Source organism: Pongo abelii, chromosome 14, assembly GCF_028885655.2.
Source record: "Pongo abelii isolate AG06213 chromosome 14, NHGRI_mPonAbe1-v2.0_pri, whole genome shotgun sequence".
In the NCBI taxonomy this organism is placed as follows: domain Eukaryota; kingdom Metazoa; phylum Chordata; class Mammalia; order Primates; family Hominidae; genus Pongo; species Pongo abelii.
Window position 1 is genome coordinate 81,554,790 of NC_071999.2, and position 16,969 is coordinate 81,571,758.

Here is a 16,969-nt window from a genome sequence, read left to right on the forward strand (position 1 = left end):
CTATGACAAGCTCACTTCTATGAGATTAAAAAAAAAAATCTTAGTGTTATGAAGATTCAATAAGTTTAATATTTTTGTGAAGGTATCTGACCTAATGCTTGTCATATTTAAGTTCTTAAAATGTATTTCTTTGAGTTTTTAAAAGGCTTTATATTTGCTATGTCTTAAACTGTTGAAGATTTAAAGGATAAGTATCAATCTTCTTAGACTTAGTAGAGTATTAGCTCTTATTTTAAAAATATTTTTCTTAGTGTATTTCTTTCTTCTGTGGTTGGTATTTATTGTTTTACCTAAGCACCGAGTAAATAAAAATAAAAATAAACGAAGGTGTTCTCACTTGTAAGTGGGAGCTAAACATTGAGTACATATGGATACAATGAAGGAAACAGTAGACACCCACGGCCAACTTGAGGGTGGAGTGTGGGAGGTTGAGGATCGAAAAACTACCTCTCTGGCAGTCCACATATTACCTGGGTGATGAAATAATCTGTATACCAAACCACCATGACACTCGCTTGACCCATGTAACAAACCTGCACGTGTATCCCCTAAACCTAAAATAAAAGTTGGAAAGAAAACAGATTAAAAACAAGAAGGTTGATTGACTATGAAACATGATGCCACTGATGATGAAGATCAACTTTACTTGTTAAAGGTAATTTTACAGGTGGTTCTCACCTTTCAGTGGTTCAACTTCAGATTTTTGACTTTACAGTGATGTGAAAGTGATAAGCGTTTGTGGAAACTGTACTTTGAGTACCTGTATGACCAGTCTGTTGTTGACTTCCAGTACGGTATTCAGTAAATTGTATACTTGACACTTTGTTGTAAAATAGGCTTTGTGTTGCTTGATTTTGCCCAACTGTAGGCTAAGGTAAGTGTTCTGAGCATGATTGAGGTGGATTAGGCTTAGTTACAATGTATGGTAGTTTAGGTGAAATAAAAGTATTTTTGACTTACAGTATTTTCAACTTATGGTGGGTTTATTGAGACATAACCCCATCATCATACATCAAGGAACATCTGTATATGTAACTAGAATACTTAGATTAATACCCACATATAAAATATAAAAATGGATTTTTAATGAATGGAATGATGAATTAAATAGATTTCTAGTTGAACATATCACATTATTTTGATGAGTCTTTTTTGTGTTTCAGAGGTGAATCTTTAGATAACCTGGACTCCCCCCGATCCAATTCTTGGAGACAGCCTCCTTGGCTCAATCAGCCCACAGGATTCTATGCTTCTTCCTCCGTGCAAGACTTTAGTCGCCCACCACCTCAGCTGGTGTCCACATCAAACCGTGCCTACATGCGGAACCCCTCCTCCAGCATGCCCCCGCCTTCAGCTGGCTCCGTGAAGACCTCCACCACAGGTGTGGCCACCACACAGTCCCCCACCTCGAGAAGCCATTCCCCTTCGGCTTCACAGTCAGGCTCTCAGCTGCGTAACAGGTGAGGCCCTTGCTGTTTCTCTTTCTTCTCTTAGTCTTGGGTATTATTTTTTCATTAAAATATCCCTCAAATCCTGTCCAAGTTTTCCAATGAAGAAGAAAAAGAAGCCCTTTTGAATGTGTCAAATTTGGTATTCTAGTATGAAATCAATGAAGGCTTGCTTAATACCGTTCCATGCAACTCTAATAGCATTTCTGGATGTCTTGTGAAGCCACTGGAGACTTTGAAGGTGTCTACTTGTTGCCACCGTGTCATTTGCCTGTGCTTGTGATCAGTGTCTTGGATGTAAGACATACCTGAATACTTCTCAGTGTGGAATCATGAAAACATACAGCAGCTCACGAATGCTTCTCAAATTTCTGAGTGAAATCAGTATTGTCAAATAGCTGACTATTTTCATGACAGTGTCATACAAACTCACAGGAACTGAGTGTAAAAGAAGAGCGTTACAATGCTTTTCCGGGCATGCTCCATCGTCTGGGGGACTTCTGACTAGCTGGAATTAAAGAAATGCAAAGTCGGATAGATCTTGCTTTGGGGGTTTTTGATTGCCAAAATAATTGCTTGGGCGTTCTGTTTGCCCACATTTTGTTGAGGCTACATCAGCTGGATTCGGTGGGGCATATGGTGTGGGAAGTGTATATGTTATGATAGGGTGTTATGTTTTTATGTGGAGTGAAGCTCGGATATCAACCCTGCTCGGGTTTTTAGGTCTGGGTAGCTTCTCCACAGATCTTTCATGCCTCATGTAAGTACATTGGGCAGTGCTGCTCTCCTCACCCCAAGAAAGTGCTGTTGGCATGTACTCCTTTCCATCACAAATGGTATACTTCAAAGTAGAAACACATTGATTAATAGTAAGACTTTTTAAAGCCGTCAGATAAGAGACTTTCATAAGAAAACATGTTTTATATAAATCCAAAATAATTTTACATGTACCAGGATATAAAGTGTGTATCAATGAGTTTGAATTGAAAGAACAGAGGTGAAGATTTAGGGTAAATTTGGGTACAGTGGGGAGGTGCAGTCTATGGGACGAGAGGAAGGCAGAGGAGGGGGGACTCATTTACTGATGGAGAGACCCACTTTGGGAGAGCAGAGGGAGGGGCTGAGGGCTTTTCTGACCTAAGAAGGTCCTGATCTAGGAGGTGGTCCTCTTAAGCGCTGTGCTCATGCTGTGGGGGTGCAGAGATGTGGAAGAACGGGTGCCGCCTTACCAACCGGGAGAGGAGAAAAGACCTGTATACAAAAGTAGAGTAGAAATCCTCCTTCCCTCTGTCCGTGGCAGCTGTCAGGTACTTTTCATTTTCTTCCCTGCAGAGACAATCCTGTAAGTCAGAGACACAGTCAGGAAAGCACTGACATTTCTCTGTAACTAGAAAACTGGGTGACCAAGAAAGAGAGTGAAAAATAAGTCTGAGAAAAATAGGTCATAGAGGACTTGCTAAGCCTCTTGAAGAAATCTGGGGCCACCCTTTTGGTGTTTTGAGGGAGTAGGAGGACATGATCAGCATTGTGTGCTTTGGTTTAACTGGCAAGAAGATGTAGGTGGATGAGATGAGGGGCTACTATTGCTGAGTACAGATGTGATCAAAGGGAGGATAGTATCAGAAACTGCAGGATGGACTAATTACACTGAAATTGCTCATTTATGTGAACAGGTGTCAAGGGTCTCAGAGCTGCCATGGAGATGGTTCAAGGTTAGAGTATAATCAAGGCATTTTTTAGTTGGCTGGTAAAAGTTATTCTCCCACAGATAATGTATAGATCTTTTCTTAAATTATTATCAATGTTAATAGCAGAGTATGACTTTTAAAGAAGAATCTTGAGCTGCCCAGGTGAAAGCCTCCATTCCATTCTTGTTCTGCATCTAGGTCAGTCAGTGGGAAGCGCATATGCTCCTACTGCAGTAACATTCTGGGCAGAGGAGCCGCCATGATCATCGAGTCCCTGGGTCTTTGTTATCATTTGCATTGTTTTAAGGTGAGACTGAGACAAACAGCTTGCAGGCCTGCAAAGCTTTGCTTGGAGAGCGCATGGCTTCTTTGAGCCGCTGGGTGTAGATGTGCCACTAACAAGCTAGGTGCTGTATTCGTCAATCTGTGCTGCATTTGAATCACAAATTGCTTGCTCCTCCCTACTTCTCAAATCTTGAACCTTGTTTTAAAACTTAAATCTGGAAAAATTTTGCATTTTCTATTTCTAATCTGTTAGAATTCTATACGTTTACAGTACATAAGTTGCTTTCTCTAAGATGCTGTCAGAGGCATACTTGAAATATAATTTACAAATAACCTACTAATGTTGTTAAGGGCAGGGACACATGCAGTTATCACAGTGTCTGAAAGCCTGGCTTTGACTAAGAAGAATGTGTAAGGAAAACCATTACCATTGTAGCTATTTTTATAATTGCACAGCCTGTTTATACCTGATAGGTTTTCACGCATAAGAAGGAACTAAGGCTGTAATTGTTTGGTTTTGTAATCTCTGTCTCTAAAGACTTATCTGTTTGATTCTTGAACTTGCATTGGGCCAGAGAAAGATTCCGGTTGTTGATCCTGGAGGTCCACAGACCACAGCTTGTTTAAGCCTGTCCATCACTGGCTTGGGCTGTTCCTAGGCAGAGCAGAATGAGTCAAGATAATTAGAGTTTGGGCACATGGAATCGAAATATCCAGCCTTGAAGTGAGGCGCTGTGTGGGAACACTTGCTAAGCTAGTGCAGCAGGGACACTGGGAGCGGCCCACCCCAGGGTGGAGTGCCAGAGCCCAGCCTTCATTCACTCTGGCCACTTCTTTCATGGGGGGCCTTACCTGCCATTCCTATGGAGGGATAAAAACTAAATTTCTTTAAGTCAATCAGCAAATTATTTCTATTTTTGGGGAGTATATTTAGACTGGTCATCTTGGCTCTTAATATTGGCTTTATGAATTCTTTAACGTCTTATCTGGCGGGCTTGATTTTAATCTACTAATCATCTTTCGGCCTTTTTTTTTCTTTGCTGAAATGTATCTAAGAGCTTAGAAGTAGCATTCTGCTCATTTCCCCCCCACCCCCAGCAGTGCCCCAAGCTTTCTTGAGCTGGCTGACGGTGGATGTTCTTTTTTTTTGTTCCCCAGTGTGTTGCCTGTGAGTGTGACCTCGGAGGCTCTTCCTCAGGAGCTGAAGTCAGAATCAGAAACCACCAGCTGTACTGCAACGACTGCTATCTCAGATTCAAATGTAAGAGAGCAAATCAGAGAGAAAATTTCCTGCCTTTTAAGGAGGCCACGGGTTCCCATGCATTTCCCTGAACCTGCAGCCAGCTCCCCTCCAAGTTCACTGCCGTAGGATTCCAGGTTTCAAGAATTGTAGTGTGTTCCCTTCAAAGAGTGTGTATAGTGAATGGGTCACTGCTCAGGGTTCCAGCTACACAGGAGTGGGTTGTGGGGCCAAGGAATGGAGAGGAACAGTGTCCGAAAGTCAGGATGGTGTCTTGTGTCATCTGCCCAGGGTCCACAGAGACCTTTAATGACTCAAGAATACAAACAAACCAATACACTTAAATGAATCTTCTATGTAGGATTTGTTTCTTGACTAAAGATTGGTCTCTCATCAACTTCTATTATTTAACAATGGGCTTTGATTATGTGATTTAGAAAATGACCAACTTTAAAAAATATTGTTCTATGTAATACAAAATAAGTCAGTTTATGCTTTATGTTAATATATGTCAATATATAATTTTAAAAGGAAAGTATTAACTGTGGTGTTTCGTGTCATTTTTGGAAAAAATGAGTTTTTCAAAAAACTTCAAATGCTACTTTGCATCTAAGCATGTGTTTGTGTGTTATAAAAGGTAGGCTAGCATAACTAGGTCGTCTGTTGTGTATAGCTACAGCAAGACAACTATTACTGCTGTTTCATATTTTAAACCTTGATGCTGGTAACGTGTGTTTCTTCCTTATTGTGAAAGGGTGTTACAAGTGGTATCAGCAAAACCATTTGCTTTTGAACTCTGAGGTATTTATATGGCCCCTATGTGAAGAGTGCTTTGGAAATGGTTTAAGCCCAGTCAACTCTCTTTTATCTGTCAGTGGGTTCTGAGCCTTCCTGCTGCAGCTGTCCGGTCCTTTCCTGGATGCTGACACTGAAGTTGGAGAAAGTCAAGGCTGGGCATGTACTGGTGGGGGTGTGTGTATGTGTGTGTGTTTTTCTCTCTCTCATCAAATTCCAAAGCCAAATAGAAATGATTTCTGGAATCATCATTGTAAAATTGCCCATGCCTTTTCTCTTCTCCAAAACAAATAATAGAGAGTTAAGTGTAATTTATTTCTATTTTGAGCAGTTCATTTTTACTCCATTTTTACAAATAAAGAATTCTAGAGACGAGACACTGAGACTTGCCTAGCTTTATCCTAAGAGTGAGTGACAGGTTACTCTTTCTACCTCATTGGGCCACTTTCTGAGTGATGACTGCTATGTATCCCAGGTGGCAATATTCACGTTTCTGAATCTAAGCACTTTTCTTTCTTCTCTCCTTGCCCGATCAGCTGGACGGCCAACCGCCATGTGATGTAAGCCTCCATACGAAAGCACTGTTGCAGATAGAAGAAGAGGTGGTTGCTGCTCGTGTAGATCTATAAATATGTGTTGTATGTCTTTTTTGCTTTTTTTTTTTTTAAAAAAAAGAATAACTTTTTTGCCTCTTTAGATTACATAGAAGCATTGTAGTCTTGGTAGAACCAGTATTTTTGTTGTTTATTTATAAGGTAATTGTGTGTGGGGAAAAGTGCAGTATTTACCTGTTGAATTCAGCATCTTGAGAGCACAAGGGAAAAAATAAGAACTTAAGAATATTTTTGAGGCAGATAATGATCTAGTTTGACTTTCTAGTTAGCGGTGTTTTGAAGAGGGTATTTTATTGTTTTTTAAAAAAAGGTTCTTAAACATTATTTGAAATAGTTAATATAAATACATAATTGCATTTGCTCTGTTTATTGTAATGTATTCTAAATTAATACAGAACCATATGGAAAATTTCATAAAAATCTATCCCCAAATGTGCTTTCTGTATCCTTCCTTCTACCTATGTATTCTGATTTTTAAAAATGCAGTTAATGTACCATTTATTTGCTTGATGAAGGGAGCTCTATTTTCTTTACCAGAAATGTTGCTAAGTAATTCCCATTAGAAAGCTGCTTATTTTCATTAATGAAAAATAACCATGGTTTGTATACTAGAAGTCTTCTTCAGAAACTGGTGAGCCTTTCTGTTCAATTGCATTTGTAAATAAACTTGCTGATGCATTTAACGAGTGGGTCGTCTTTTTCTTAGGTGTATGTGTCTGACCTCAGGCCTTTTAGTCATATTTCAGTATGTGGCCTTTTTTGATGTTATGTTTTATTCAGTAGCTTTACTAAGGTATAATTGATGTAATAAACTGCATATATTTAAAGTGTATACTTTAACAAATTTTGACATGGTGTATACCTTCGAAACTATGCCACAGTCTGGATGTGTTTACTGAAACATTTTAATAAGGAAGTTTATTTTTGATAAAGTTATGTTTTTGGATACAATACATTTGTATGGTGAGAGTGATGAATTGTTGGATCATTTGAATAAAATCTTTTCTTTTACTACCCCCATGATAAAAGGAGAAGACAACAGTGAGCTTAGAATATCTATAAAGCAAAAAATGTAGTCTCTTGTTTAAAAAATCTGGAGTGGGAATGCAAGGATACAAAACTTTAGCATGCTTTGAGCAAAAGTTTAAACTTATTGGAATCTTTTATAATAATGTAAGTGGAATGGAGAATTCTAGGAACTGAGAACTGTATTGGAATAGGTTTAAAATATATAAGAAATGCTAATGTGGGAGATAAAAATTTTATTTAGTACTTATTCTGATTATTATTAAAGTAATAATGTGTTCCTTGAGGATAACTTGTCAAATGCCCCAAAGCATAAAGAATATAATTCTGAATCCCAAATTCCAAAGACAAGAGCTCTGTGTTTGAATTCATTCTGCATATAATTATTTATAAGTATAGATTGTGAATTTTTCCATGTTCTTAAAATTATTTTTATCGTTTTTTCATGGTTGCATAGTGCTCTATTGTTTGGCCTTGGTAATATTTAGTTGATAATTCCATTACTGTGTATTTTTCAGTTGTTTCTAAGATCAAACATTTTAATATGTGCATGTTATATATAAATATGTAAATTCTGTGATACTCTATGATCATCTCTTTCTTTATATTATTTTCATAGACACGAAATAGTTGCTCAGAGATTATGCATTTTAAGACACTCATAGTATATATTGCCAAAGTGGTTTCCAGAAAGGCACTGCTGGCTTCGACTCCTATAAGCAGCACGTGGGCTTGTTCATCTCACTGCATGTTCATGAAGATACAGTTCTTTTGCCTTGTTCTCTGCCTGATGTATATGCAGAGGCAGCCCTCAATATGCAGTGGTTGAATAAATGAATGAAGAAACCACTATCAATTTCTGCCTTGTTAATTCTGTTTTTCACTGTCCCCAGAGGATGCCTTAATTCTGCCATCATTTTCGTTTCCTTATCCAACATTCTTTCTGACCATTGCTCCTTTTCATCTAAGCCTTTTGTCTTTTCATCTGCTCTTGTTTTCTTATGACTTTTTTTTCCCCATTTCTCACATTATCTTACTTAGTGATAATGTTTCTGTTAGTACAAATTATAAGTACAGTTTTCAGAGCTATTTTCTTCTAGGATACCGGCTCTACATTTGTGTAAGCCCCTGGGTATTTGTTACTTCACCTAGGAACAAGAGAAGAGTCCAGCCCTTCAACAAATTTTGTAATTCATACTTTATGCTCCAGGCACTGCTTTCGGCACCATGGGTAGAACAGTGAAGAAATACAGTCTCGGCTCTGATTGGTCTTATTTTTCTGGTTGAGGGAGGTGATAAAACAATACATGAAAAAATAACATGCAGGTGGCGATGAGAGCAACAAAGAACAAATACTGGGTAAGAAAGATGCAAGTGCTGGAAATGGAAGTTTGACAGTGCTTTTTATACAGGTGGTCAGGGACAGCCTTTTGATATTTGGTCCAAAGCCTGAAGCAATGAAGGAACAGAGACTTGATGGAAAAGCATTCCAGACACAGGGAACAGCAAGTGACAAGGCTTGGCGCAGGAGAGTATTTGGTGTGTCCAGGAAGCAAGCGTGGTTGAGTGGAGTGAGTGTGGAGGGTTTAGGAGCCATGGGGAAGTGGAGGGTACAGAGCAGCAATCGTTGCAGGACATGGGCTCTTATACTCTGAATGGAAGGGGAAGACTCCAGAGAGTTCTGAGAAGAGGAATGAAACAAACTGACTGATGTGTTAAAAGGACTGCTACAGACTGCTGTATGAACAAGACTCCAGAAGGACAGGCAAAAGCAGGGAGACCAGTTTGGAGCCTATTGAAATTATCCAGGAAAAAGATGACATTTGCTTCAACAGGATGGGTGTAGGGGAGGTAGTGAGGAGAGGGAAGATTGTAGTGTGTGTGTATGTGTGTGTGTGTGTGTGTGTGTGTGTCCTGAAGGTGAAGCTGGTAGAATTTGATCAAGATTGGATGACACAAAAGAGGGTGGAATAAAAAATGAATCTGAAATGTTGGCCTGAGGAGCTGGAAAAATGGAATTGCATTTTTCTGAAATGGAGATGGTTACAAGTAAAGCACATTTGGGTAGGGTGGTCAGAGATTTGGTTTTTAAGCATAGTGAGGTTGAGCAATCTATCAGATACCTCAATAGTAGTGTTGAGTAGGCAGCTGGCTATGCAAGGGAGAGGCCCAGGCTGGAAATATAGAGTCATCAGTATGTAGATGGAATTTCAGCTGAGAACTGGGGGGACATCACCTGGAATCTGACCATAACTAGAGTGGAGGTGATGTCCAAGGACTGAATCCTGAGGCCCTCCAGCACTAGAGATCAGAGATACAGAAAAGTGAGCAGGAGAGAGAATCAAGACCCTGGTGCCCTGGAAACCAAGTCAAGACCATATTTTAAGGAGAGAGAGACCTGTTGTGTCAAATGCTTCCCAGAGATCCAACAAAATTAGGCCTGAGAGTTGACATTGGAAATCAGTTTGCAACGTGCCTTTTCCCCGATCATACACATGTTTGTGTTTGATATTGTCCTTCTCAAAGGTTCAGTTGGGGGCCCCTCATGTATAGGGTAGCTGGCCCAGTTTTCAGTGCCTGGCTGTATTTAAATGGACCTGATGCTCTTGCCCAGTTTTCCCAGGGAGATAAGTTGAAGGGTAACATAGAAAGCCATTTCTAGGCCACTTACTGTCTGTGCCCTTCCCTATAATGTACTAGAAACTGGAGCTGCACTTCTGTGTGTTGTATGTCACCTCAACACACATGTGATCCTTCTCCTCCCTCTGCCCTGTAATTTCTGAGGATCGCAGAATATTGTGGAAATAAAGGTTTTGGGGTTGAGGCTACCCTATCTGCCTCAGAGGTGCAGAGCTGGTCAGCTGGGGGGCATTTCTGCTCTGCAATGTTCTGATACAAACCCTAGGTCTTTTAACCAAGATGCAGGCTGGTCTGTCTGATTTCAAGCTACAAACAAGCTTTGGTCCTTAAGTTTTGACACATAGTTCAGCTACGTGGTAGTTGATGGAAATCCCCTCTAGATTCCAGCATTAGTTTGCCAGTTTTATATCTTAGCATTAAGAATTTTTTATTTTCAATGTGTTTATGCTTTGTGGGAAGCAGGGAGAAGCTGAATAAAAAATTGCTGTCTAGATGCCATATTAAGGCATAAGCTAGTTTTGTGATTGATTGATTTAGAGATTGCATTTTGCTCTGTCACCCAGGTGATCATAGTTTACCACCGCCTCAATCTCCTGGGCTCAAGCAGTCCTCCTGCCTCGTCCTCCCACTGGGATTATAGACATAAGCTACTGGATCTGACCAAGTTCTTTGTTTTGGGACGTCATAAATGTTCCTGAAACCTACATCTTCATATCCTTGCCTTACAGGCAGTAGGTACAGGTGTATTCTTTAGCCATTCATTTCTTCAGTTGATATATTTGAGAATTACATGTGTGTAGGTAATTAAACCCATCTTTCCTCAGTGCTGAGCCAATAGGGAAACTTTTATAGGAGGTAAGGATGGAAAATAACAGCTTCTTTTCTGCTGGACAACTTCCCACTTGGATTGAGCTTAATGACGGAGCATCGAAGAGAAGGGCCCTTTGTCCTCTGTACTTATGGGCTAACCACATGGAGGACAGAGGACTGCATCTGGCCTGTGGACAGGCAGCTTCAAAGACAAGGTCAAAGAATAGTTGAGGGTGCAGGCCACATATGAGTGGCCACTTCTAACATTCAGTCTTTCCCAAAGGGGGTGGTGTTTGTCACTCCTCCCTCTGTGGGGAGAAACAAGGGAGCAGAGTAGAGAGAAGAATGATTTCTTCTTCCAATAGTCCTGAGAAAACAAATGTTTCTGGGTTGGCATGAAAGTAGAGGAGGAGAGGTGATTTTACCCTCTATATGAAGGCATGGAACATCTTCAGTGCCCAATTTAGGAATGAAAGCGGAAAAATTGAATTTGTTCTGCTTAAGAATTTAATCTTAGCATTTTACTTGAAATGTTTATGTAAGAGTGAAAACTAGCCAAAAAAAGGGTGAAACTCTCTGAATTTCAATGCATAGGCACAGAATGGTAACTACTGCCTGATTGCTAGAGTTGAGAGACATGCCTAATGGGGTGTCTCAGGGTTGAGATTTTACTTGTTTTATTTTGCACTTTAACATCCATCCTCACAATCTGGAGGAGGGATTAGAAGGCATGCTAATGCAAGTCCCAGTTCATGTCAGTAAAAATGACATTAAAAAAAAAAAAAACTAATTTGTGCTTGAAGTCCATGCATAGGAGGCAGGAAAACAACTTCCAGATTCTTCTTCATGAAACGTGTAGATACTTGGAGTTTATGTGATGAATATAAAACAATTGTTATTCTCACAGGGAGAAGAGAGGCACATAACCAAAGTATCCTAGTACATGGTAGAAGAGACAAGGTCTATGAGAGTCTGTGAGGAGGGAGGAAGCGATCTGACAGCAGAGTTGATGTTTAAACCACATATTTAAGGGCAGAAACAATCTTAACAGATCACGTGGAAGGAACAAAATATTATTTCTGAGTTAAGATAAACATCCCAGTGATTCTTCCCTTGTTTTGTATTCCTGCTGAACCTTACAGAGTTGGCCTGTTTTGCAGAGGAATGAGCAGGTCACTCAAGATACTCTGGGCTGGAATCTCCAGTGGCTGGGCTGTGCACTGGTACTGGTCCGTGGCCTATTAAAAACCCGGCAGCATGGCAGGAGGTGAGCGGTGGGCAAGTGAGCGTTGCTGCCTGAGCTCCACCTCCTGTAAGATCAGTGGCGGCATTAAATTCTCATAGGAGCGTGAACCCTATTGTGAACTGCACATCCAAAGGTTCTAGCTTGCAGTCTCATAAGAGTCTAATGCCTGATGATCTGAGGTGGAACGGTTTCGTCCCGAAACCATCCTGCCCACCCCATCTATGGAAAAATTGTCTTCCATGAAACCTGTCCATGGTCCCAAAAAGGCTGGGGACCGCTGTTCTGGGTGATAATGTATCCGTGAACTGGACCAAAAGACAAATGAATGAATAACTTTGGGACCTGAAGCCTGGGTAGTTTAGATATTTGTTGAAGGTGGAGATATTTCCTGTTTTGGATAGAGCATACCACAGGGTGGACATACATTTAAAAATGTCTAAAGGTAGCTGGAAATAGGGTATTGGGTTTAAACAGTAAAAGAAATATCCATTGTCTTCATTTGCATGCTCAAATTGACTTAAATATAAAGAAGTTTATTTCTTTACCTAAAAGGAAGTCGAGAAGGCTGATCCATCCAGCAGTTCAATAACATAATTAAAGAAGCATATTCATGCCGGGCACGGTGGCTCATGCCTGTAATCCCAGCACTTTGGGAGGCTGAGGTGGGCGGATCATGAGGTCAGGAGTTCAAGACCAGCCTGGTTAACAGTGAAACCCCGTCTTTACTAAAAATACAAAAAACTAGCCAGGCGTGGTGGCGTGTGCCTGTAGTCACGGCTACTTGGAAGGCTGAGGCAGGAGAATCGCTTGAACTCGGGAGGCAGAGGTTGCAGTCAGCTGAGGCCATGCCACTGCACTCCAGCCTGGGTGACAGAGTGAGACTCCGTCTCAAAAAAAAAAAAAAAAAGCATATTAATCTTAGGCTATTTGGCCATTCTCAATGTTGTCCTGATCCTAAGGCTAGTTACAACCATGGCTACAAGACAAGGGAAGGGCTTCGTGCTTCCTTGTTATTATCTACTGGAAGAGAGACTGACTGCTTAGTTCTCTCAAGTGTGTAGGAAAACTTCCCAGAAGCTTTCAGCAAAATATTTTTGTTCTCATTGGCCAGACTTGAGTTATTTGTCCATTTTTGAACCAAGGGTAATCCCATTCTCATGGCAATCAAGACCTCTTTCAGAGAAGACCAGCTTACAGTCATGTTATTGCTAACCGAAGGGAGTGTAATGAATGTTAGAGTCAACCACAATGTTTACCATTGTTAGGCATTATGAATTACCTCAAAAATATTTACTGAGTATTTGCTTTATGCAAGACCTTGTCTTATTTTCAACGAGTTTCTTAAACAATATGGGGAGAACAGGAGAGCAGACAAGGATCTTTCTTTCAATTATACCCAACAAGGATCATGTGTGTGAGTAGTTACTTGATTGAAAATTTGATGTATTCTAGAAAATATAAAAGATCGGCTTATGGTAACAGGTGAAACATTGGGAACCTGGTAATTAGTGAATACTTGTAAAGCATGAGGAATATACTTGTTCAAATTTCTTATATAAAAGCTCATGAAAGCAAATCATGAAACTAATACTCATCCTTTTGTGATTAAATTTTAAACACTTTATGGATTTTACATGCCAATATCCCATGGTATTGTTTAACACAGTTTTAGGTGACCTATTAAGTGACTTGAATGTTGTTTGACAACTCTGTGTGAAGCTCTTTGCTACTTTCACTGTAAAGATCCTCAAACCTCTTTATAGAGAAGTATTTTTCACAACACTATTTCTGTGGAAGATTATCATGACTCTTTGCCATTAAAATTCGATTGCAGAAGAAATAGGACTTACTCAAAATTCCCTAGGAGAGGCCCATTAGAATCAGGAAAACAATGCAGCAGTTTTTTTCTACATTATATCCAGGATTTTAACATAAGATATTTTCGTGTGCTATTTGTTGTTCCTTTTTTTCCCCCCTCCCCAAAGTGCTTTCTTAGATCTATAGTGAATTCTGTGTCACAGACCTGCATGCAAAGCATTGATCTGCCTGTTGCCATTTCAGGCTACAATAGAGAGTTCCCCCTGCATTTGTCAGAAGCTCATTTACCCTTTCAACCTGTTTCACAGCAGCAGGAGAACATCCATCAAAGACGGCCAGAAGAACTCCTGGGTCAAGCCCTCCAGTCGTGTATGCTCTTGAATCCAGTCCTACATCCAAATCAGACTAGCTAGCTATCTAGGATCTTTTAGCCATAGAAAGCTGCTTTTGAAGCCGTCTCAAGTTTAAATATATGATCAGGTTTAGAATGTCCACGATGCCTTCATTCTGCATATGTGAAAGTTTTCCTCTCAGGAATACAGCTCACAGCTACAGAGGAGACAGGAAAGACCCTCTACCCTCCTGAGTTCTCCTTAATAGTGTTTATTGAGTGCTTTCTGTGTACCAGGGTCCTTAGGGATACAATATTTTCATACTACCTTGCCAAAATTATGAAAATCAACATTAACAAAGTTATGAAAATTAACGTTAATTTTTCTATACTTGGACTTAATATCTGTTTGGAGTTCCATTCAATCTGAAGGCAGGACACACAAATCTAGTTTTATCTATTTCTTTTCTACAGCTGCTTCTGATTTAATCCAGTCAAATCAGAATTTTTCCTCCCTCTCTCCTTCCCCCACCGGTGGCATCTAAGCACTGATATGTTTGCATGGTGACAGTGTCATGGGCCTGTGGAAGCCCTTTGCGTTCCCTGTTTTTTTTTTTTTTTGAGATGGAGTCTCACTCTCTCACCCAGGCTGGAGTGCAGTGGCACTATCTTGGCTCACTGCAAGCTCCGCCTCCTGGGTTCACGCCATTCTCCTGCCTCAGCCTCCCGAGCAGCTGGGACTACAGGCGCCGGCCACCATGCCCGGCTAATTTTCTGTATTTTTAGTAGAGATGGGGTTTCACTGTAGCCAGGATGGTCTCGATCTCCTGACCTCATGATCTGCCCACCTCGGCCTCCCAAAGTTCTGGGATTACAGGAATGAGCCACCGCGCCTGCCCTCTCCCTGTTTTTTATAGCGATGTTCACTGCAGTGCCTGTTGATCTGTGTGGTCTTTCTAATGAGTTAGCCTTTCATGACACCCTCCTCTGGGGTGTCCACTTTCCCATCTGGCCCATGGCTAGAAGGTGTCTGCAGCACAGCCTACCCAGTATGCAGTGTCAACACCCATCCCTTCACCCCCAGTGTGTGACTTCTTTGGGTCAACAGGCCTGCTCTGTCAGCAAAAGGTCATCTCTACCCTTAGATCCTTTACCACACCTACAAAGTCCCTTTGCCATATGACAACATATTCATAGGTAGCAGAGACTAGGAGGAGAACATCTTTGGAGAGACATTATTCAGCATACCACAGTCACTTTGATATTTACCAACTAAAAACATGAGTATCTTCCCCTCGCGGCTCTGCTTCTTTAAGAGGAGTACATTAATATGATTTTGACTACAAATATTAATGTTTTTCTTAAATTGTCTTTATTATAAATGTGTGCTCATCACAAAGAGATGTGACGAAATGGCACTTGTATTCTCTGTCAGACCTAATTTTCAGTGGGGTAGTGATTATTTCAATGACTTCTACAATGCTTGTTTGGTCAGCACATAACTCATTTCTTATGGTTAGTGCTGTCCAAAATGAAGTGCAAGATGATTTATTTGTATTTGTAGGAAGAAAGTATTAGAACACTTATGTGTATTTATATGTTTGAAAGTAAAAATTTTAAGTTTTTCTAATCACTCATAGAAGGATTGACACACATATGCCTGTCTTTTTGGCTGGGTTTGTCACATGTGGTATAGAGAACATGACATATTCTGAAGGCGAATGGGAGTTCCACACTGTGCAGAGGTTAATACGGGTGCCCTCTCTTGATCATTTGCTTTCAGCATGTTGTGATGTATTGTGGCATCACCTTGCAAGCAAGATTTTTAAAAACTAAGCAAGAAAAGCATGAAGAAAAACTCCTACAGTTTTTTTCAGCGATGTTTAAAGTCAAGATTTCAACCTATCCTGATAGGATATAATGTACTATCTATAATAATAGATGTTTAGAAGCTTCTGATATTTTATTACGTAGTAGCAGATGACAGAGGTGAATACTCTTGCTCTTCCTTCCTTTAACCTTCCTGAGGTTAAAATGACTGAAATAACATATTGAAAATAACATGGAGATGGCTTTGTCAGCAAATTTTGCTGGAAGATGCACAGAAAACATTGAAGTCCAGAAGAAATGAGTATGAGAACAAATAATTCAGTGTGGGAGGCTTGCTACGTAGTGTGTTTGTCCCTATCATATCTCAGCTTACGGTATTTGCAAAATTCTGTTGACAAAATACAAGAACTGCTACTACTAATGAGCCATCCAAAGAAAAACATTCCAGAAGACAAATACTAAACAATAAATTACTTTATTAAAAACAATTTATGATAAAATTGTAAGCTTACTGTAACATTGATGGAATAGCTATTTTGGAATACAAGGATTCCAGAACAAAGTTTTAGAGAGCCTCAGATTTTATCATTATTAATATACTATTTTTACTGCATAATTTGTTGCAAGATTTAGTCTCAAAGAAATGGAAGCCAGAAATTTATAAATGTGGTTAATTTTATAAAAACAAGGTCTTTACTAGAGTAGAATAACACTTTGTAATGAGATGAAGAATGACCTTGAACATTTCGTTTTGTTACAAAATTTTGGGTGGCTTTGTTTTCATTACTTTGGCCATAGTTGAAGATGTTCTGCATTTTTTATTTTTCAAATAAAAGCTTTCCAAATGCGTTGAACTTTTCCTTGATAAATGGTTGTCATAGTTTCCCTAACAGATATTTAAAATACAAATACAAACTGAATTATATTTTCTTGTCAGATAAATGTCACCATTTATAAATAAATAAGAAAACATTTTGAAAGAAATGTGATAGACTGTTTTCAAAATTAATATTTTAAAAGTTCCCATTGTGGCCGGGCGCGGTGGCTCACGCCTGTAATCCCAACACTGTGGGAGGTGGAGGCGGGCAGATCACGAGGTCAGGAGAGCAAGACCATCCTGGCCAACATGGTGAAACCTCGCCTCTACTAAAAATACAAAAATTAGCCGGGCGTGGTAGTGGGCACCTGTAGTCCCAGC

At 39.9% G+C, this 16,969-nt stretch overlaps 1 protein-coding gene across 50 annotated transcripts in view; it reads left to right on the top strand.

Annotated features, from left to right (window-relative positions):
- LMO7 (LIM domain 7) overlaps positions 1 to 6,753 on the top strand; it is a 229,217-nt gene extending 222,464 nt beyond the window's left edge. For 24 of the 50 annotated variants that reach the window (XM_063714961.1, XM_063714963.1, XM_063714972.1 and 21 more), the window contains 4 exons: positions 1,164 to 1,460; positions 3,335 to 3,443; positions 4,580 to 4,682; positions 5,993 to 6,753. In XM_063714961.1, the coding sequence (XP_063571031.1) occupies positions 1,164 to 1,460; positions 3,335 to 3,443; positions 4,580 to 4,682; positions 5,993 to 6,015 (532 nt within the window). In that variant the 3' untranslated portion in view covers positions 6,016 to 6,753. Of the gene's footprint in view, positions 1 to 1,163; positions 1,461 to 3,334; positions 3,444 to 4,579 lie in introns of all 50 variants that reach the window. The other 26 variants (XM_063714955.1, XM_063714960.1, XM_063714969.1 and 23 more) reach the window with 2 other exon arrangements.
- Positions 6,754 to 16,969: the final 10,216 nt, after the last annotated feature.